Here is a 22,181-nt window from a genome sequence, read left to right on the forward strand (position 1 = left end):
TTAAATCACAGGGCAGCAGGGCCAGAGCTTCCCATGTTTGGGAATTGGGTGCTCCAGGTGTAATCAGGGAGAGCTCCGTGGCCATGGACACGATGGACTGGGCAGTGAGCACCCAAACCATGGATTTCTGGAATCTCAGAGCCCTGGGGGGTTATGGGGTGATGGATTAATAATTCATACTCTCATTTAGGCTGGAAAAGCCCTCTAGGGCATCCAGGAATGTTGGGTGGAGTGTCACTGAAGGCAAAAGCACAGAAAAGCAGCTTGAACCTGGGCTGGCAGGAATGTGTGTGCTGGTGACACTTTTCCTCTGGAGCTCAGAATTCCTGGGTGCTGCTCCTGGTGTTCCTGTCAGGGGCATTCTCTGAGCAAGTGGTTGTTTGGAGTTTGTGCTGGAATCTGTCAGATGGATAACAGATAATTTCACACGTCAGCCCATGAATATTCAGCGGAGAGGATTTCCACAAGCCTTGATAAATTTAATATACCAGAGAAAAATAGCATGTAAATTAAACAGGGGCTTGTAAATTAATAATGGATTCCACTTGTATTTTTATATGTGAGCTGACTGAATATTTTATAAGTGCAAAAATGTTTGTGTTAAAAAAAAAAGGTGAAGTCTTTCTGATGAGCACCACGGATGGTTGGCTGCATTTTAAATGAGATGTCCATGTGTTTTTACAGTTTTTTGGCTTTCTTCTCCTCAGACACATCTTGTGTTTTCAGCTCTGAGCAGTTGGAAAGTCCACAATTATGTTGAATTAATTTATTTTCCCAGACCTCTTGTGGTTTGCAGTTGTGGGTGTTCTGACACTCCTCTCTTTTTTAATTCTGACAGGAAAGTGAAATCTCCTGAGAGAGGAGCTGAGTGTTTTCCATGCACCTTTTCCCTGCTGCTCCCATGCACTGGGAGAGGGCTCTGCTGCAGGGGCTCCTCCATGGCCACACTCTCCAAAATGCCCTTTCCAGCCCCAAAACATCCCTGCCCTGTTTCTACCTTGGAGTCATTCACAGTTCTCCTGGCTTCTCTTAATTAGCAGCTTTGCTTGGAATAATTGCACCTTGGCCCAGTGTGAGGCTGGTTGGGATTAAAGCATCAGGGGGTGACTCTGCTTCCCAAACCTCCAGCACTTCCTGGGATTCCATGGAATTGTTTAGGCTGGAAAAGCCCTCCCAGACCATCACATCCAACCCTCAAGTTCTGAAGATCTTTTAATGTTGTTTAATTGCAGCTTGGTTTGAGAAAAGTGAATCTCTTCTGGTGCTTTTGGTGGCACTTGGGCAGTGAACAACAACATATAGTCACTAAGTAATAATAATAATAATAATAATAATAATAATAATAATAATAATAATAATATTGAGCATTGAGGAGGAGGAGAAAAGAAGAGGAAGAGAAAGGAGAAGGAGGAGAGAGGAAGGGGAAGGAGAAGAAAAGGAGGAGGAGAAGAAAATGAGAGGAAGAGGTGGAGAAGAAAAGGAGAGGAAGAAGAAGAGTGGACCCAATGCTGTGCCATGTTCTCCAGGATGATCCTCTCAGCCTGGCCCGTTCTGGGATTCTGTGCAGAAATGACAGAAGATGTGCAATGTTTGAGGGGAACCTTTGGTGTTAAATGCTGAAAGTAACTCAGGGTGTGGGTGCCTGTGTTGGTGGGCAGAGCCCGGGGAGCTCAGGACTGCTCTGGAGATTTATGGGCTAAGTTAAATTGTTGTTAATGAGCAATTTGGTGTGGAGAATTGTCCTGGTGATATTCTTAAATTGCCCCATTGTCCCTCTAATTAACCAGGACTTGAAAGGCCCAGCTCTGCCTGGGCAGCAGTTTTAACTTGACTCACAAGGGCTGGAAATCAGCGATTTAAAGTTAACAAAGACAAGCAAAAAATGTATTCATTGACCAGCAGCATCTTTCCTGTGTGTTTTAATATCTTTTTGCCACGGAGATACCCAATGAATTGTTCCTGTGCAGCAACAAATCGGGCAGGAAGAACAAAGTAGCTCAGTGGAATAGATAAATCCAATTTAGGCCTGGTAGTTTATTGAATCTAAATTGTGCCCAGTTGGCCCATGAGCTATATGAGCAATCCATCTTGTGCTGATAATGGAGGGTCTTGAAATCCACCTGATGTTTGCATTATTAAATTCCAGCCTAATGAGCTCTGCTAATACATATTGAAGGCAGTTGTAAGGAGCAGAATGGGAATGGGAGCGGGATAATTTGAAAGAAACATAAGCTGAGCATTTTACATGACTCAAGGGGTATATCTACAATTACACATATCACCAAAATTGAATTTAAATGGGATTTCTATTATCCCTGTCCTTTTACCAAGGAGAATAAAGTGTAAATGAAGTAAAAGTCTTTAGAGTTACTCGTGGTTTGGTTTTATTATGGGATTTAATAGATTCTTGTAATGATCTTCAGTGGCAGAAAAACTTTTAATATTTCATGGCTTTAAACGTTGTCTAAACATGTATAAAATGGGGAGATGGAAGCAGCTGTCAGGGCAGTGATTGGATCACTGTGTGGCACCCTGGGCAGGTTGTGCATTTTAAGGAACGAGCCCTTCACCCCTCCTGAGCTGAATTTGGCTTTCATAAATTATTGCTCGATTCAGGAGGTGCTGGGATTAAATACTCCCACATCTGACTCAGCTCCAGCACCCAGAGCACGGTTTGTTGTGGTTGCCCTCCCTGAGAGGGCCTGCTGTAAATGCTGCATTCCTGGTCCTGGCTGCTGCTTCTCTTCCTGGCCTGGTGATACTTTTGAAAACTTAATATTTCATCAAGTATAATGTTATTAGAGACTTATTCTCACTTAGTTCACTCATCAGGCAGTGAGATGGCAATAAAAGAGAATGGCTCCTTTGAGACATTAATGCTTTGGAATAAATGATGTGCTAGAACAGAAATTTAATTAATTTACAGAGTATATTGATAGTCCCTTGTTACTGTGCTGTATATTTTTAATCTTCTTTAACATCTGTAGGAAAGTGTTTGAAAACCCCTGCAGTTGAGCAACTGGTAGATAATTAAGTAATAAGGGAAGAGGTTTCTAGAGGGAAAAAGATTCTTTTTAAAGAAGATTGTTGTAACATGGATTAAGTACTGCTGCTGTGATTTGGAGTGAAGAGGAAATTGTGTACCACCTAATAGAGTCCTGAGGAAGAGCTGTGTGACCCCCTGTGAGCAGAGCCTGCAGCCCTGGAGATGCTGTTTGGGTTCTGGTTTAGCCTCAGGGGAGGTCTCTGGGTTCCTCACTGTGGCACAAATCTGGCACTTCATGGGTGCACCATGGTTGGTGCAGCTGGGCTGGGCAGGTTTAAAGAAAGAAAACCTCTCAAAGTCTCTGAAGGGCTTTACTTACCCCAAAATGAATGTGGGTATTTGTGTTGAATTAATATTGCCTCTATTACTGACCTGCCATTGCCCTCCATAATCCCATTTCTGCCATTCCTTGACTGTGGGAATGACTTGAAATAAAAGAAATGAAGAACCAAGTTCTGCTCTGTCAGGCACGAGGGTTTCATTGTGGGGCCAGCAGGAGGGACCATCAAATTGGGCTTAAAGCCCAGGAAATATTGTTTGGGAAGAGGTTCTTGACAGCCCCTGGATCCCTGGCAGTGCCCCAGGCCAGGCTGGGCAGGGCTGGAGCACCTGGGACAGTGGGAGTGTCCCTGCCCACATTTATCCCTTTATTTGATAGGATAAATTTAACTAATTCCAGCTCGTTTTCTTCTGTTTAGCCAAAGCAGACGAAGCGTTGAAGGCCAAGGAAAGAAGTGAGGAGGAAGCCAAGAGAAGAAAGGAAGAAGGTGAGGAATGTTCTTTTATTTCATACCAAACTGAAGCCCAGGAAGTCAGAAATTATTCTTATTTTTAAGTGTCCACTCTCCAGTGGGGCTGTGGGATTTTCCTCCTGGGCTGATGGTGGAATTTGGTGCCCTGAGCTGCTTCTTTGCAGCCCAGCAGGTGGAATGATGAAACCACAGGGATTGGAATGCCAGGGAGTGATGGAAGAGACATTCCCAACGTCGTGAGGGAGCCAATCCAAACAATCCAGGAGCCTCCAATCCTCACTGGAGCTCTGTGGGGCTGGGTGGGCTTTAAGGTCCCTTCCAACCCAAACCATTCTGGGATTCCATGATTTACTTCCAAGAGGGAACTCAGGAAAATTCCCCATTTTTGAAACAGCAGCTGCTGAGAATTTCACTCAAAATCAAAATGTTCTAATTTTTGTTTCTTTTACCTGTGGGATGCTGAGAGGAATTAATTGGTGCTCCCAGTTAATCCTGCTTGGAGAAGGTTCTTGTGATCCCAAAGGAGGAAATTTGAGTGGAAAAGTGGGATGGCTCAGACAAGGCAGGAGGGGGAAGGGGCACTTCCAGATCTGGCTGGAAAAAGGACCAAACCAAGGAGCTGTGCCCCCTCGCCTTGGGATTCCTGGATTTTGGAACCAGTGGCCCAGGGGGAGCCTTTCCACCAGCCAGGCTCCCACAGGCACAGGGATTTTGGGATGAGCTGGCTGTGTCCCACCAGCACCCATCTGCAGGAAGCTTTGGGGAAATGCAGGATTTTTTTGGGTGCTTAGATCCCAGTGTGGGTGGCAGATGTGCTGGCAGTGGCTGTGCCAGCAGGGATTGGGAAGGGAGAGTGTGGAAAGGCAGAGGGGAGAAAAAAGGGGGCAGTTCATGGCCTGGGAACAACGGAATTTCCAGGGAAATGGGGAGGAAAACTTCTCTGCAGTAAATTCATTAGCCATGAAAACTGTCCTGGGGTGGCTTTGCAGGGTTGTGAGGATGTCACAGGGTTGGAAAATGAAGAGGAGATTTTCTCTGAATGACTCAAATCCATCCATTTGCTGAGGAGTTGGCTCCCAGTTAGGAAGGAAGGATCCATTCTCCCTGGAAATACAAAGTGTTGTTAAAGGAGGCATTGAAGCATTCCAAGACATCCAGGGGAATTGCACACTGGGGGGTTTTGTTAAGTTTATGTCCCATGTGGATTCCAAATTCCAGTTTTGGGTAGGTTTATGTCCCATGTGGATTTTCAAAAAGGACATTTATCCCGTGCTTAGAGTGTGTTCCCTTCCCTGTCCCAGCCTCCAGGGGCATCTTCTGCTTGGAAAAAGAGCATTTTGCATTTTTTCTTAGTTCTTCTTTCCTCACACAACACCTCTGGGTGGTTTTTAACCCTCTTTGATCCCTCATGGGATCCCTGAGGTTGGAAAAACTTTCCAGACCATTGATTCCAAACTGTGACTGATCCCCCCAGAGCACTGAGTGCTTCATCCAGATATGGAAATCAAATAAGATAAAGCAAAATTATACTAAATTAAATCTTTAAAAATTTCTAAATTACTATTTTAAAGGAATTTTTATCTTTAAAAAGTTCTAAATTACCATTTTAAAGGAATCTTTATTTCTCTAGTAGTCCATATTTTATTTCCCTAACTAGAACCCTCCAAAAGGAAATTGCAGCCTGTGACTCCTTTACTCAGGAGCTGCAATAAAAATAATTCTACAAACCAATCCTCTCCCAACTGCTAAAAGCTGGTTATTGCCCACCCCATAGCCAGGGTGTCTTAACATTCCTTTTATTGTCATTTCATTGCCAAATCAGGTGTGAGATTAGACGTTGGATGTTCCGTGTAATCTGCTCGGAAATCAAATTATTTGACCTCCAAGCCCAGCTCTGCCCCTTCCCGCTGGTTCCCTGTTAAATATGCAGCATTTCCCCAGCATGAATAAAAAATTGAGGACAAATTAGAATCTACAGACAGCTGACCCCAGCTCCAGATTAGAGACTGGGGGCTTGTGCTGGTTTAAATGTTTTAATTACCACAGTCCCTCCAGCCCGGTGAAGGACACACAGCAAAATGCTGATTTTTTTTTTTTAATTTTTTTTTTTAAGTGACTAAAAAGCAAAGAAGAAAGAAAGGAAAAGGCTCCCCCCGCCTCATTTGAATTTTTCAGTTTGATTACATTTGCACTTCCATTGGAGCTATGCTAATTTGCTGCATGAAATTAGGTCTATTAGCAAACCCCACCACTTTTCCAGGAGTGTTTTCAGTGCTTGGGTTTTCCTCCTTTGGTTTTTGTTTGCTTGCTTTAGGGCTGCCTGAAAAGTGACAAAATCCAAAGGGGGTTTTGCCACCCAGCTGGTTTTACTCCAGACAGATTCCAAAGAGGTGAAGTGGACAAGAGGAAAACTGGGAAAAAAAATGCAAAGGAAAAATTGAAACAGGTTGGGTGATGTTAGGGAGAGGTTTTGGGCTCGTTTCTCTTCATCTACCACCAATAATAATATTTTAAATATTGAGTTTAAAATAGACCACAGCAGGGCCGTGTGTGGGGAGGAGGAGCTGGGGATGCATCAGAGAACCAGGAACAGAAATTGTTCTGGGGCACAGCAGAACAGAAAATCAGCATTTCTGGCAGGCAGTCATTCCATGGGTGCTGCCCAGTGCCTTTAGCCCAGGATTTGCATTTCCTGCTGCCTGGAGTTTGGATTTGCATTTCCCAGTGCCTTCAGCCCAGGCTTTGCATTTCCTGCTGCATTTATTCTGGAATTTGCATTTCCAGAGCCTTTAACTCAAGATTTGCATTTCCTGGTGCCTTTATCCTGGGATTTCCATTTCTTGGTCCCTTTATCCCAGGATTTCCATTTCCTGGTCCCTTTATCCCAGGATTTCCATTTCCTGGTCCCTTTATCCCAGGATTTCCATTTCTTGGTCCCTTTATCCAGTGATTTCCATTTCCTGGTCCCTTTATCCCAGGATTTCCATTTCCTGGTCCCTTTATCCAGTGATTTCCATTTCCTGGTCCCTTTATCCAGTGATTTCCATTTCGTGGTCCCTTTATCCAGTGATTTCCATTTCGTGGTCCCTTTATCCCAGTGATTTCCATTTCGTGGTCCCTTTATCCAGTGATTTCCATTTCCTGGTCCCTTTATCCCGGGATTTGTGTTCCCATGCCCGGCGTGTGCTGTCCCAGTGCTGAACTGATTCATTCTGCCCCCCCATCCCCGGCAAGCTCTGCAACATTTTGATAAACTCTGGGGAAATAAATTTGGCAGCAGATCAGCAGGAGTAGATTTAATTATGGCTCCGAGACCTTTCCCTTTTTGGCTTAGTGATCCCGAAACTCCGCGCCTTTCCCGGGACCCGCGCCCGGCTCCCTTCCCAATTTGTCCCTCCACGCCGTGATAAGCCAAGCAATTACTGCTCTATTGATTTTTCATCAGGGCAAATTTGAAGTTGATTTTTCCCCTGCAAAGGCAGGGCTGATGAAGCGTTTCCTGTCGGTTTGGTCCCGGAGAGCTCCGTGGCAGAATCCAATATCCTGAGGTCAACCTCTGCAGGAGATAACTCGGTGTCCTGGCCACGTGTGAGGGAGAGGAATCAGGGCTACAAACGGGAGGGGATATCTGTGGAGACAGTTTAATTTGTTCCATTTATATGAACAAGTCGTGTGGCACATGCTTGGAAAATATCATTTTGAATAGGCTTGGGAATGAGACCCACGTGGGCAGGGGAGGGAGGGAGGGATGCAAACGAGAGTGGGAATGTGGCTGGGAGGCAGCTGGCCCTTCAGCAGGGAATGAATCCTCTCCCTGAGGGTCATCCCTGGGTTTTACTGAGCTCTCTGTGCTGCTGGGGTGACTTTCCCTCAGCAAAAGTGAAATTCTTCAGGTCCATCCTGCCCAAACCACTCCGTGGTTCTGTGATTCCATGGGGAGTGACGGGAGGGTCATGGAAGCAAAGTTAGAATGTACAAAAAACCTGGAGGACTTCCCTTTTAGAAAATCCCTAAATTATAAACTCTACAAACCCAAATTAAGAGTTTTAATTTTTTTTTAAATATTCATCTTTAACCTGCTGGCCAGGAGTTCTCTCGTGAAGAATCTCATCCATGGCCAGCACAGAACATGCTGAGCTGGACGAGGCCCACAGGGATCTGTGTCCAGCCCCAACCCCTGCCCAGGACACCCCAACCCACTGATTTCCCTTCCCACTTCCTTCAGAGAGAGTTAAAAGCCTCTCCCTGGGTGTAATGGATATTAAACCACAGGCTGGACGTGCCAGGAGAAGATTTGCTGGGGTGAGGTCAGTGTGTAATAAGTTAAAGTGCTTTACTCAGCCCTGCTCTGGGATGCCCTGAAGTTCATCAGTTACTGCCTGAGCTCCTCATTTATCTTCAGTAAATTCTCCTCAAGTTCATTGTGGTGGCAAAGACCAAACTCAATCTGTTTAACCCCCCAATTATTTCATACAGATAATGCATTTAGATGAAGACATGGATTATTTTCCCCTCAAAGCTGGAATTCCCAATATTCCTCGGTTTTGCCTGGGTGCTGGCAGGTTTGGAGCCCTGCCCTGGCTGTCCCTGCTGTGCCAGGGTCACTTCATTAGGCTGCCACCAGCTCCTGGTGTTGTGCTGCTGCTCCCAGGGGGCTGTCCAGCATCTGGCACCCACTGTGATCCTCTTTTACCTCTGTTTCATCTGGGTGGAATTGGAAGGGGGCAGGAACAGACCAAGGGGAAAACAAAGAATGCCAGGTTTGGGTGCAGTGGCAGAGTGGGGCTTGTAAGGAGGAGCAGCCACGTGAGGAAATGAGAAAGGGGAAGGGTGAGGGGAGTTTGGTCTTGGCCACTCTCTGTGTCCAGAACTAAGGAAAGGGAATTGGAAAGGGGATCAATGCCCCCCAAGGATGGTGGCTGCTGGAGGAATCCATTCCTGGCTTTTTATTAAAGCTGCTGTAATTCATAATCACTTCTAAATGTGTTCCTTAAATCTTGCCCTGCTTTGTGCCTGCCCATCCTCTCCTGGCCCTTTGTATTCCAGAGCTCCCTCTTTGGCTCCCCTGCTCTCCCTGAGGAGGATCCCAAAGCAATCCCAGTGTCCTGGAGCCAGGCTGGGAGAGCTGGGAATGTTCCCCTGGAGAGGAGAGGGATCCAGGGAGAGCTCAGAGCCCTTCCAGGGCCTGGAGGGGCTCCAGGAGGGCTGGAGAGGGACTGGGGACAAGGATGGAGGGACAGGAGCCAGGGAATGGCTCCCACTGCTGAGGGCAGGGATGGATGGGAGAGTGGGAATTGGGAATTCCTGGCTGGGCTGGGATTGCCAGAGCAGCTGGGGCTGCCCCTGGATCCCTGGCAGTGCCCAAGGCCAGGCTGGACACTGGGGCTGGAGACCTGGGGCAGTGGGAGGTGTCCCTGCCATGGCTGGGGTGGGAATTAAATTCCCTTAAGTTCCTTCCCACCCAAAGCATTCCATGAATCTTTAAAAATATCAAAGTATATTTGAAGCTGATATTTGAGTGATTTTATTTCAGCAATCACAGCTGGTGTCATTAAAGTTTTACTGTCCTACAAGTGAAACAGAAATTTATGATCTCCCTAACAGGGAAATTTATGATTTATTTTTACAAATTAAAAGACTTGAAATAGACTTCAAATTTCAAGACGAGAAACAAATCTGATTTCTGTACCTCATTAATGTTGTGTGTTTCCCTGTCATCTCCATGGCATTTGTTTGTGCTAAAGGAGAAGTCACTTAAGGGAATGGGGTTGTAAAAACCATCATGGAATTGCTTATTGGACTTCAGTCAGTGGAAACACAAATTTATGGCTACGTATTGAAAAGCTGTTTCTAAAGGGCAAATAAACAGGGGTGTGTGGGAAATAAACAGGGGTGTGTGGAGAAATAAATAGGATTGTGTGGGGAAAATAAATTGGGAAAATAAACAGGGATGTGTGGGGAAAATAAATAAGGATTTATGGGGAAATAAACAGGGATGTGTGGGGAAATAAACAGGGGTGTATGGGGAAAGTCATTAGGGGTGTATGGAACAAAATTCCAGACCACAATCCCTGGTGTGGGGAAATTTATTTAGATTAAAATTAGGGTTTTGTGGATCTGGGCCCTCAAACAGGTGCCCCAGAGGGGATTTTTCTGGGAATCTATGGGATAAGCATCAGACTTGACTGGGAATTGTCCTGTGCAGGCTGGCTAAGGGCTAGATAAATTGTGAGTTCAGAGGTGGCTGGTATTTCACTGGTGCTGGGCAGACCTTGAGCTGGAGTGAGTGACTTTATTCCATATCCCAGCTAAAGTCTGGAACAGAAACAGAAAAATAATTCCAACCAAGCAGCATTCCCTGCTGTGCATTCCCTGCTGTGCATTCCCTGCTGTGCATTCCCTTTTCCCTGCAGCCAGCCCAGGGTGTCTGGGGCAGCCAGGGGTGGCTGGAGCTGCTGTGCCTTTCCCTGCTGGAGTTCCCAGGATCAGAGTGGGAATCAAGGGCTGGGAGTTCCTGACTCGGAGCCCTGTGTGCCAGCAGGGATCCCACGGGACACAGGATCCCTTGGGAGGGCTCTGGGGGTCACCACACACTGGCACAGGCCAGGGGAGAGCCAGGAGCCCCGGGCAGGTGCCAGCAGCACTTTTGGAGTGACAGCACAAAGTGATCCCTGGAAAAGCTGGAGAGGCTGGGAGCTGCAGCCCTGCTGTCCTGAGCTGTCCCACAGCTCCTTTCCACCACACTGCCCCAGTTTGTTCCCTGGCTCCATGGCAGAATCCCATTTTCCTGTCGTTTCTCTGGCTCCAGGAGCAGGAGCTCTCACTCTGCCTGTGTCAGTGTGTGGTTTGAAGGTGGGCAGATCTCTGTGGGAACACCCGGGTGGGATCCCCACCGGTGAGCCGTGCCTCCAGCACGGAGGCTGTTTGGGATGGAGCTATGGAAGAGGGAGAGGCAGGCAGTAATTGCCTTTAAGATCAGAGCACAAAGCATTACCTTGGATTTTACAAGGCCAGCGAGCAACAAAAGAGCAGTAATTTATGAGCTCAGCGTAAAAGAAGAGCATAATTGCATTAAAAATTAATGCTAATGAACACTAAAATGGGGAAGGTGGTTATGATGAAAGTTTGGATTCATCTTCCCCGGGTTGAATGATGGCTGGTGCCTTGATTAATGGCTTAATTTCTATCAATTAGCGGGGAGAAATCTCCACTGAGACAAGGGTAAATTGAGCATTGAATTACAGCCCTGGCTCTGTGTGCCCAGGCAGGAGCACGGTGACAAACACGGGGTGGCCACAGATCCTGCACAATTCCCTGGCCACAGATCCAGCACAATTCCCTGGCCACAGCTCCTGCACAATTCCCTGGGCCACAGCTCCTGCACAATTCCCTGGCCACAGCTCCTGCACAATTCCCTATCCACAGCTCCTGCACAATTCCCTGGGCCACAGCTCCTGCACAATTCCCTGGGCCACAGCTCCTGCACAATTCCCTGGGCACAGCTCCTGCACGATTCCCTGGCCACAGCTCCTGCACAATTCCCTGGGCCACAGCTCCTGCACAATTCCCTGGGCCACAGCTCCTGCACAATTCCCTATCCACAGCTCCTGCACAATTCCCTGGCCACAGCTCCTGCACAATTCCCTGGCCACAGCTCCTGCACAATTCCCTGTGCCACAGCTCCTGCACAATTCCCTGGGCCACAGCTCCTGCACAATTCCCTATCCACAGCTCCTGCACAATTCCCTGGCCACAGCTCCTGCACAATTCCCTGGCCACAGCTCCTGCACAATTCCCTGGCCACAGATCCAGCACAATTCCCTGGCCACAGCTCCTGCACAATTCCCTGGGCCACAGCTCCTGCACAATTCCCTGGGCCACAGATCCAGCACGATTCCCTGGCCACAGATCCAGCACAATTCCCTTGGCCACAGATCCAGCACAATTCCCTGGGCCACAGATCCAGCACAATTCCCTGGCCACAGATCCAGCACAATTCCCTGGGCCACAGATCCAGCACAATTCCCTTGGCCACAGATCCAGCACAATTCCCTGGGCCACAGCTCCTGCACAATTCCCTGGGCCACAGATCCAGCACAATTCCCTGGCCACAGCTCCTGCACAATTCCCTGGGCCACAGCTCCTGCACAATTCCCTGGGCCACAGCTCCTGCACAATTCCCTGGGCACAGATCCTGCACAATTCCCTGGCCACAGCTCCTGCACAATTCCCTGGGCACAGATCCTGCACAATTCCCTGGCCACAGCTCCTGCACAATTCCCTGGGCCACAGCTCCTGCACAATTCCCTGGGCCACAGCTCCTGCACAATTCCCTGGCCACAGCTCCTGCACAATTCCCTATCCACAGCTCCTGCACAATTCCCTATCCACAGATCCAGCACAATTCCCTGGCCACAGCTCCTGCACAATTCCCTATCCACAGCTCCTGCACAATTCCCTATCCACAGCTCCTGCACAATTCCCTATCCACAGCTCCTGCACAATTCCCTGGCCACAGCTCCTGCACAATTCCCTATCCACAGCTCCTGCACAATTCCCTATCCACAGATCCAGCACAATTCCCTATCCACAGCTCCTGCACAATTCCCTGGGCCACAGCTCCTGCACAATTCCCTGGGCCACAGCTCCTGCACAATTCCCTGGCCACAGCTCCTGCACAATTCCCTGCCACAGCTCCTGCACAATCCCTATCCACAGCTCCTGCACAATTCCCTGGCCACAGCTCCTGCACAATTCCCTGGCCACAGCTCCTGCACAATTCCCTGGCCACAGATCCAGCACAATTCCCTATCCACAGCTCCTGCACAATTCCCTGGCCACAGCTCCTGCACAATTCCCTGGGCCACAGATCCAGCACAATTCCCTGGCCACAGCTCCTGCACAATTCCCTGGCCACAGCTCCTGCACAATTCCCTGTGCCACAGCTCCTGCACAATTCCCTGGCCACAGATCCAGCACAATTCCCTGGGCCACAGATCCAGCACAATTCCCTGGCCACAGCTCCTGCACAATTCCCTGTCCACAGCTCCTGCACAATTGCCTGGCCACAGCTCCTGCACAATTCCCTATCCACAGATCCAGCACAATTCCCTGGGCCACTGATCCAGCACAATTCCCTGTGCCACAGCTCCTGCACAATTCCCTTGGCTACAGATCCAGCACAATTCCCTGTGCCACAGCTCCTGCACAATTCCCTTGGCTACAGATCCAGCACAATTCCCTGGCCACAGCTCCTGCACAATTCCCTATCCACAGCTCCTGCACAATTCCCTGGCCACAGCTCCTGCACAATTCCCTGGGCTACAGATCCAGCACAATTCCCTGGCCACAGCTCCTGCACAATTCCCTGGCCACAGCTCCTGCACAATTCCCTGTGCCACAGCTCCTGCACAATTCCCTGGCCACAGATCCAGCACAATTCCCTGGGCCACAGATCCAGCACAATTCCCTGGCCACAGCTCCTGCACAATTCCCTGTCCACAGCTCCTGCACAATTCCCTGGGCCACAGCTCCTGCACAATTCCCTGGGCTACAGATCCAGCACAATTCCCTGGCCACAGCTCCTGCACAATTCCCTTGGCTACAGATCCAGCACAATTCCCTGGCCACAGCTCCTGCACAATTCCCTGGGCCACAGCTCCTGCACAATTCCCTGGGCCACAGCTCCTGCACAATTCCCTGGGCACAGATCCTGCACAATTCCCTGGCCACAGCTCCTGCACAATTCCCTGGGCACAGATCCTGCACAATTCCCTGGCCACAGCTCCTGCACAATTCCCTGGGCACAGATCCAGCACAATTCCCTGGCCACAGCTCCTGCACAATTCCCTGGCCACAGCTCCTGCACAATTCCCTGGAAACAGCTCCTGCACAATTCCCTGGCCACAGCTCCTGCACAATTCCCTGGCCACAGCTCCTGCACAATTCCCTATCCACAGCTCCTGCACAATTCCCTGGGCACAGATCCAGCACAATTCCCTGGCCACAGCTCCTGCACAATTCCCTGGCCACAGCTCCTGCACAATTCCCTATCCACAGCTCCAGCACAATTCCCTATCCACAGCTCCTGCACAATTCCCTGGGCCACAGCTCCTGCACAATTCCCTGGGCCACAGCTCCTGCACAATTCCCTGGCCACAGCTCCTGCACAATTCCCTGGCCACAGCTCCTGCACAATTCCCTATCCACAGCTCCTGCACAATTCCCTGGCCACAGCTCCTGCACAATTCCCTGGCCACAGCTCCTGCACAATTCCCTGGGCCACAGATCCAGCACAATTCCCTATCCACAGCTCCTGCACAATTCCCTGGCCACAGCTCCTGCACAATTCCCTGGGCCACAGATCCAGCACAATTCCCTGGCCACAGCTCCTGCACAATTCCCTGGCCACAGCTCCTGCACAATTCCCTGTGCCACAGCTCCTGCACAATTCCCTGGCCACAGATCCAGCACAATTCCCTGGGCCACAGATCCAGCACAATTCCCTGGCCACAGCTCCTGCACAATTCCCTGTCCACAGCTCCTGCACAATTGCCTGGCCACAGCTCCTGCACAATTCCCTATCCACAGATCCAGCACAATTCCCTGGCCACAGCTCCTGCACAATTCCCTGGCCACAGCTCCTGCACAATTCCCTGGCCACAGCTCCTGCACAATTCCCTGGCCACAGCTCCTGCACAATTCCCTGTCCACAGCTCCTGCACAATTCCCTGGCCACAGCTCCTGCACAATTCCCTGGCCACAGCTCCTGCACAATTCCCTGGCCACAGCTCCTGCACAATTCCCTGGGCCACAGCTCCAGCACAATTCCCTGGCCACAGCTCCTGCACAATTCCCTGTCCACAGCTCCTGCACAATTCCCTGTCCACAGCTCCTGCACAATTCCCTGGCCACAGCTCCTGCACAATTCCCTGGGCCACAGCTCCTGCACAATTCCCTGGCCACAGCTCCTGCACAATTCCCTGGCCACAGCTCCTGCACAATTCCCTGTGCCCACCCCTCTGCTGCCTCTGCAGGGCTCTTGCCCAGGATGGTCTCAAAAACACCCCAAAAAGCCCCAAAATGGGGTGTGAGGAGGGCAGTGAGGAAGGCACACAGGACTTGCAGGGCTCCAGCAGAAATTTCACCTTCTTAAATTCATGGATATTTTCTTAAATTTAAGGTTGTTACATTCAGAGCTCACCTGCTGGACTTTCCCCTCCTGTTTTCTGCTGCATTTTATACCTCATGCTCCCAGGTTTTTAAAACAAAAGCTGTTAGTGTCCAGTCTTGGTTTAAAATCCTATAAAAATGAGATTATCACTATAATGCATCAAAATAGCAAACTTAGAGTAGTCTGGTACTATCTGTAGTATTACCTGTAGTAAGTACCACAGTGCTCACAAAATGTTTAATATATCATAATGATAAAATATATTAAATATATCATTTTCACAGGATGTTAAAACAAGCTAGACAAAGTTTTTCTTGTTAATTTGTATTTTTCTAACCTTATTTGTAAATCTTGTGTTCTCCCTGTGGTAAACAGTTGCTGGAGTACTCCCAGCTTGCTACTTTAATACATTTAATTGTAGTTTCAAGTGCTTGCAGCGAAGTGGGGAGCAGAGGAATGAGCAGGCAAAGCTTTCTCTGCCCAGTTTCTATTTTGGGGGTGTATTTATTGTTATTTTGGGCTGTATTTATTGTTATTTTTGGGCTGTATTTATTGTTATTTTTGGGCTGTATTTATTGTTATTTTTGGGGGTGTATTTATTGTTATTTTGGGGGTGTATTTATTGTTATTTTTGGGCTGTATTTATTGTTATTTTTGGGGTGTATTTATTGTTATTTTTGGGGTGTATTTATTGTTCCTGTGACTCTGGCTGGGAAATCTTTCCCTGGAAATCCCAACAGCTGGGAAAGAGTGTGGGAGCAGAGCTCAGGGATTGGGGAGTGGGAATGGGAATTATCTGGGATGAGTTCTGGGAGGGATGGAGGGAATGGAAGCTGGTCCCAAAATCTGGGATGGGTCCTGCAGGGATGGATGGATGGATGGATCAGATCCCGCAGGGATGGATGGATTGGATCCTGCAGGGATGGATGGATTGGATCCTGCAGGGATGGATGGATTGGATCCTGCAGGGATGGATGGATTGGATCCTGCAGGGATGGATGGATTGGATCCTGCAGGGATGGATGGATTGGATCCTGCAGGGATGGATGGATTAGATCCCGCAGGGATGGATGGATCAGATCCTGCAGGGATGGATGGATCAGATCCCGCAGGGATGGATGGATCAGATCCTGCAGGGATGGATGGATCAGATCCTGCAGGGATGGATGGATCAGATCCCACAGGGATGGATGGATCGGATCCTGCAGGGATGGATGGATCAGATCCTGCAGGGATGGATGGATCAGATCCTGCAGGGATGGATGGATCCTGCAGGGATGGATCAGATCCTGCAGGGATGGATGGATGGATGGATGGATGGATGGATGGATGGATGGATGGATGGATGGATGGATGGATGGATGGATGGATGGATCAGATCCCGCAGGGATGGATGGATGGATCAGATCCTGCAGGGATGGATCAGATCCTGCAGGGATGGATCGGATCCTGCAGGGATGGATGGATGGATCAGATCCTGCAGGGATGGATCAGATCCTGCAGGGATGGATCAGATCCTGCAGGGATGGATGGATGGATCAGATCCTGCAGGGATGGATCAGATCCTGCAGGGATGGATCGGATCCTGCAGGGATGGATGGATGGATCAGATCCTGCAGGGATGGATCAGATCCTGCAGGGATGGATCAGATCCTGCAGGGATGGATGGATGGATCAGATCCTGCAGGGATGGATCAGATCCTGCAGGGATGGATGGATGGATCAGATCCTGCAGGGATGGATCAGATCCTGCAGGGATGGATCGGATCCTGCAGGGATGGATGGATGGATCAGATCCTGCAGGGATGGATCAGATCCTGCAGGGATGGATGGATGGATCAGATCCTGCAGGGATGGATCAGATCCTGCAGGGATGGATCAGATGCTGCAGGAATGCTCCGCTCGGAGCATCCTCGGGCTCGGTATCCGCGGCTCCGGCGCTGTTGAGTGAGGCGGTGCCTCCCTCTAACGGCAGCGGAGCCCGGGGAAGCGGGATCAGCTGCAGGAGATCCCGGGGAATATCCCGGGGAATATCCCGGGGATTATCCCGGCACAGCCGCGCTCCGGCCGGGGCAGGAGCGGGAGGGGCCTGGCGTGCCGGGAGTGCTGCGGTCAGGGCTCCTGGGGGGACAGGGCTGGGCTCATCCCTCGGGAATGGGCTCCAACTCCTGGGAGGGCTCACCTGGAGTGGGGTGAGGCTCTGGGGAGGGGCTCCAGGGAGAGCTCCAGGGGGGATTCCCAAGGAGGGTCTCCAGGAGGGATTCCCAAGGAGGGTCTCCAGGAGGAGCTCCAGGGGGATTCCCAAGGAGGGTCTCCAGGAGGAGCTCCAGGGGGGATTCCCAAGGAGGGTCTCCAGGAGGAGCTCCAGGGAGATTCCCAAGGAGGGTCTCCATTGGGGATCTCCAGAGGGATTCCCAGGAGGTCTCCAGGGGATTCCAGGAGGTCTCCAGGAGCTCAGGGGGATTCCCAGGAGGGTCTCCAGGAGGAGCTCCAGGGGGGATTCCCAAGGAGGGTCTCCATTGGGGATCTCCAGAGGGATTCCCGAGGAGGGTCTCCAGGAGGGATTCCCAAGGAGGGTCTCCAGAGGAAGGGCTCCAGGGGGAATTCCCAAGGAGGGTCTCCAGGAGGAGCTCCAGGGGGGATTCCCAAGGAGGGTCTCCAGGAGGAGCTCTAGGGAGGATTCCCAAGGAGGGTCTCCATTGGGAGGAGGGTCTCCAGGAGGAGCTCCAGGGGGATTCCCAAGGAGGGTCTCCAGGAGGAGCTCCAGGGGGGATTCCCAAGGAGGGTCTCCAGGAGGATCTCCAGGAGGGATTCCCAAGGAGGGTCTCCATTGGGGATCTCCAGGAGGGATTCCCAAGGAGGGTCTCCATTGGGGATCTCCAGGGGGATTCCCAAGGAGGGTCTCCAGGGAAGGTTTCCAGGAGGGATTCCCAAGGAGGGTCTCCATTGGGGATCTCCAGGAGGGATTCCCAAGGAGGGTCTCCAGGGAAGGTTTCCAGGAGGGATTCCCAAGGAGGGTCTCCATTGGGGATCTCCAGGGGGGATTCCCAAGGAGGGTCTCCAGGGAAGGTCTCCAAGCAGCTCCCACTGGCTGCAGCTCCAGCCCAGGGCTCTGGGGTACCACAGGATCAGGGTCAGCCCAGCTGCTCCTCTCCTGATCCAAACAGAAAGGATTTGAGGCAGGAGAATTCCCTGAGAGCCCCGGGGCTGGTGAAGCCCAGAGGTGACACAGCCACACTGAGTCCCTCCTGTCCTGCTGCATTTTCCTCCTTTTCCCAATGTTTTCCTTCTGCTTAGAGCAGAATCCAGGATCTGCCACAACCAGGGAGGTTTTTGTGTCATCCACAAAATTACCCAGGCACAACTTCATTTTTCTTTAATTTGTCAGCTTGTGCAGCTGGAGTAAAACTGGGATCAGTTAAAAGCCACGGGATGTGTGAAAACCCAGTTCTGGTGGAAAACACAGCTCTGAAAGGCAGCTGGATAAAAATATCCCTTCCAATCACCCCAAATGAAACGGGATCAAAGGGGAAATATTTTCTGCTGCAGTTGTTTGTTTAGTCTGGGATCTGGGGGTGTTTCCTTCTTTTTAATCCTCAACTCAAAAGAGCAAGAAAAAGTAGCAGCTTTTTTCTGTATTTCAAAGCTTTTTATGTAAAATGTGTTATATTTTTAAATTAAATTAACCCCTTAAATCTAATTAGTAAAATAGGAAGAAACAGATTCTGAGGAATATTTGAGGTTTTTTTGTCATTGCTTTGATTCTGGAGTTAGACCTGCTTGAAAAAATCTCTTTACGTTCATGTTCATGGTCTGGATTATGGATAATCCATAAAAATTCACACTCAGAGATTATCCAAAAAATATTTAAAACATGTTTTTGTTTAATGGATCTTTCACAAGATATTATTGGTCATTTAATGCTTCTATTTCAGTGACTTTAAAACTCTTAGTGGAATAAATTTTGTTTTTAAGGAAGAAATGGGAATATTTTAGGCAGAGCTCACAGGGAAGGTTTCCTTTCACCTGATTTGTAGAATCATAGAATTCCCTGTTTCTTTTACTTTACCCTGACTCTCTGCTGTTTCTAATTATTGTGTGTGTAGTGTTTTGGGGTGGCACGGAGAGAATTCCAGCACATTTTAGCTCTCAGGTGACATTCCAGCCCAATTCCATGGGAATTTACAGCTGTAAAGCTGGGTGTGTGCATTTATCCATGGGAGGAGAGCAGTGGGTGTCAATAGGGAATTGGAAAATACTGGATTATCCCTGAAGGATGGTGACATTCCCAGGTAAACTGGGAAAGCTCCCCCTGCCAAGGTGACAGGGCTGGAAATTGTGCCTGCTGCTGGAATCACCTTTTTATTAAAACCCAGCCCTAATCCAGGATTTAGTTCCTTTATTTCCCCCCTAACAGGGTGAAAAGACTCACAGAGCACTGAGTTAGTATTGATTTTTTTTTTTTGTCTGAAGCCTGGGAGCTTTCTGACTCCATTATTTTTGATTTTCCTATGAAATACATATCCTTGCCCCTGACAGCTGACAAACAACAGCTGGAAGTCGTTTTATCTGCCCATAATGTGTTTGTCAAAACTCCCTGCGCTAATGGGCTCTGCTTCCTCCCGTCCATTTTCCCCCGTTAATGTCACTGATGTCATTGGCAGCTTTTAGTGATTTTTGCCCCTTCCCTAATTTGTCATTCCCATCACTTTGTGCAGGAGCTGGGTGGGATCCTGGAGCTGCCTGGGATTTGGTGAAACTGGAGATGAGCTGTGGATTTGAAATCTCCTGCTCCTGCCTTTCTATGCCTGGCTTTAATCAGGGTCCTTTATTTACCCTCACACCAGGTGTATCCCAAACCTCAGTGAATTCTGATTCCCTCTCCTTTGATTTATCCCAAAATCCTTGGGAATCTGTTCTAAAGGAGAAGGCTTCAGCACCAAGGCAGCAGGACTTGCAAACACAGCTTTAAATGCAGCAAATCCTTTTTTTCCTTCCAAATCCACTAAGAAATTAGGTTTGAAGTTGTAATTATGGTCTTTGCTGTAGTGCAGCTCCTGTCATCTTAGGATTATGGGATGGTTTGGGTTGGAAGGACCTTAAATCCCATTCAGGGATGGGGCAGGGACACCTCCCACTGTCCCAGGGTGTCCCAGTGTCCAGCCTGGCCTTGGGCACTGCCAGGGATCCAGGGGCAGCCCCAGCTGCTCTGGCAATCCCAGCCCAGCCAGCAATTCCCAATTCCCAGTTCCCACTCTCCCATCCATCCCTGCCCTCAGCAGTGGGAGCCATTCCCTGGGTCCTGTCCCTCCGTCCCTTGTCCCCAGTCCCTCTCCAGCTCTCCTGGAGCCCCTTCAGGCCCTGGAAGGGCTCTGAGCTCTCCCTGGATCCTTCTCCTCCCCAGTTATCCCACAAACCCTCAGGTCAGCATTTGGGATGTTCCCAACCTCTCTGCTGTTACTTTTACTCAGAGCTTTCCCTTGTAACCGAAGATTTTGGGCTGCATTGCAGCAGCAGTTTCTCCTGGTGTGCCCCAAAATCTCCTCCAGGGACAGGGCCTGGCTCCCAGGATCCCACCAATCCCACCAGTCCCACCAATCCCACCAGTCCCACCAATCCCACCAATCCCACCAGTCCCCCCTTCCTGTGCAGACCAAGCCACCCTCCTGGACCAGGTGAAGCGAGTGAAGGAGATCGAAGCCATCGAGAGCGACGCCTTCGTCCCGCAGACCTTCAGGTCCAGCAAAGAAGTCAAAAAGGTACATTTGCCTTCCAGAAGGGTCATTTGCCTTCCAGAAGGGACATTTGCCTTCCAGAAGGGACATTTTCCTTCCAGAAGGGACATTTGCCTTCCAGAAGGGACATTTTCCTTCCAGAAGGGACATTTGCCTTCCAGAAGGGACATTTTCCTTCCAGAAGGGACATTTGCCTTCCAGAAGGGACATTTTCCTTCCAGAAGGGACATTTGCCTTCCAGAAGGGACATTTTCCTTCCAGAAGGGACATTTGCCTTCCAGAAGGGACATTTTCAGTCCCTCCTTGCTGCATTATCCTCTCAGAGCCAGGAGGAAGCTGCTCTATTAACATTTTCCATCGATGAAAGAGCATCGAGGTTGAGAACTTTAAATCCTCCTGAAATCCCACCAAGGACCCCCTGATGGTCTCAGGATGGGCTCAGGGAATTTAAATGTGGCAGAGTTTAAGGAACTCACCTGCTTTGAAGACTTTTGTTAGGAGAAGCAGAAGAGTCCAAATCCCCAAGTGAACAGACATTGACTTTGTAGTTAAAGTGGAGATGATTTAACGCTGCCTAACTAAGCCAGACTTTAATCTGTATTTATTCCTGAAAAGAAGCAGCTTGGCTTTCAATCAGCTTTCCAGAAACCCAACAGGAGACATCCAGATCCCAGAATTTACCTGAACTTTGGCCTGCAGGTGTTGCAGGGATGGTGTGGGATGTGTTCATTTTCCCACCTGGCACTGAGTGTTTGGAATTACCCCTGGCTGTTTCCCCTGGAATGTGCAATTTGCCTTTCTAGAAACCTCCAAGAATCTGGTGCAGCTTCTTCAGGAAGTGATCCAAAATCCCAGTGGGGCAGTTTTTCCAGCTCTTTCCCTACACCATTTTTTGGTCACTTTATGTCCTTTGTCCTTGTCCAGTGTGTCCTGCTGAGGATCCATGAGGATCCTTTCAGGGAACTGCTGGGTTAAAATCCTGCTCCAGTTGGGAATATTGGGATAAAACACTCCAGTTGTGTGTGTTTGTTTCTTTTCCAGTCAGCAGAACCTCCTGAGCTCCAGCAGGAGCCTGTGAATGTGGGAGCAGGAGCCACTGAGGCAGCTGCTGCTGAGAAAGAGCCCCCAGCTGCCAGCATTCCCACTGCCATCAAGTACCAGGATGACAATTCCTTGGCACATCCAAATGTGAGTGTTTATCCATCTTTTTAGCCAGAATTTATCCCACCTTTGGCATTAGAGCAGCCCCTGGGATGAGGGCAGGGTTGTGTGACCCCACAGCTCCTCACAGATCCCCCTCCTCCCACCACCCAGCAGAGCACTCCCACGGGAGGTTCCCCAGGAGTTTTAGAGAATTTTATAATAATTAATGTAACATTGGGGAATTTAGGATAAATAAAAATCCAGGACAAACTGGTTTCTGTAGTTGGAAACCTCAGAACTTGCCCACTTTGCCAACTTGCAAAGTTTTAAAC

The 22,181-nt window shown here is 49.4% G+C and overlaps 1 protein-coding gene across 1 annotated transcript in view; it reads left to right on the plus strand.

Annotated features, from left to right (window-relative positions):
* The window catches only part of RSRC1 (arginine and serine rich coiled-coil 1), a 100,550-nt gene that overhangs the window by 76,408 nt on the left and 1,961 nt on the right, over positions 1-22,181 (plus strand). Inside the window, exons 7-9 of the mRNA XM_050978119.1 lie at positions 3,745-3,813; positions 20,624-20,730; positions 21,748-21,894. Coding sequence (XP_050834076.1) covers positions 3,745-3,813; positions 20,624-20,730; positions 21,748-21,894 — 323 coding nt within the window. The remainder of the gene's footprint in view (positions 1-3,744; positions 3,814-20,623; positions 20,731-21,747; positions 21,895-22,181) is intronic.

This window comes from Serinus canaria, chromosome 9 (genome assembly GCF_022539315.1).
Source record: "Serinus canaria isolate serCan28SL12 chromosome 9, serCan2020, whole genome shotgun sequence".
NCBI lineage: Eukaryota > Metazoa > Chordata > Aves > Passeriformes > Fringillidae > Serinus > Serinus canaria.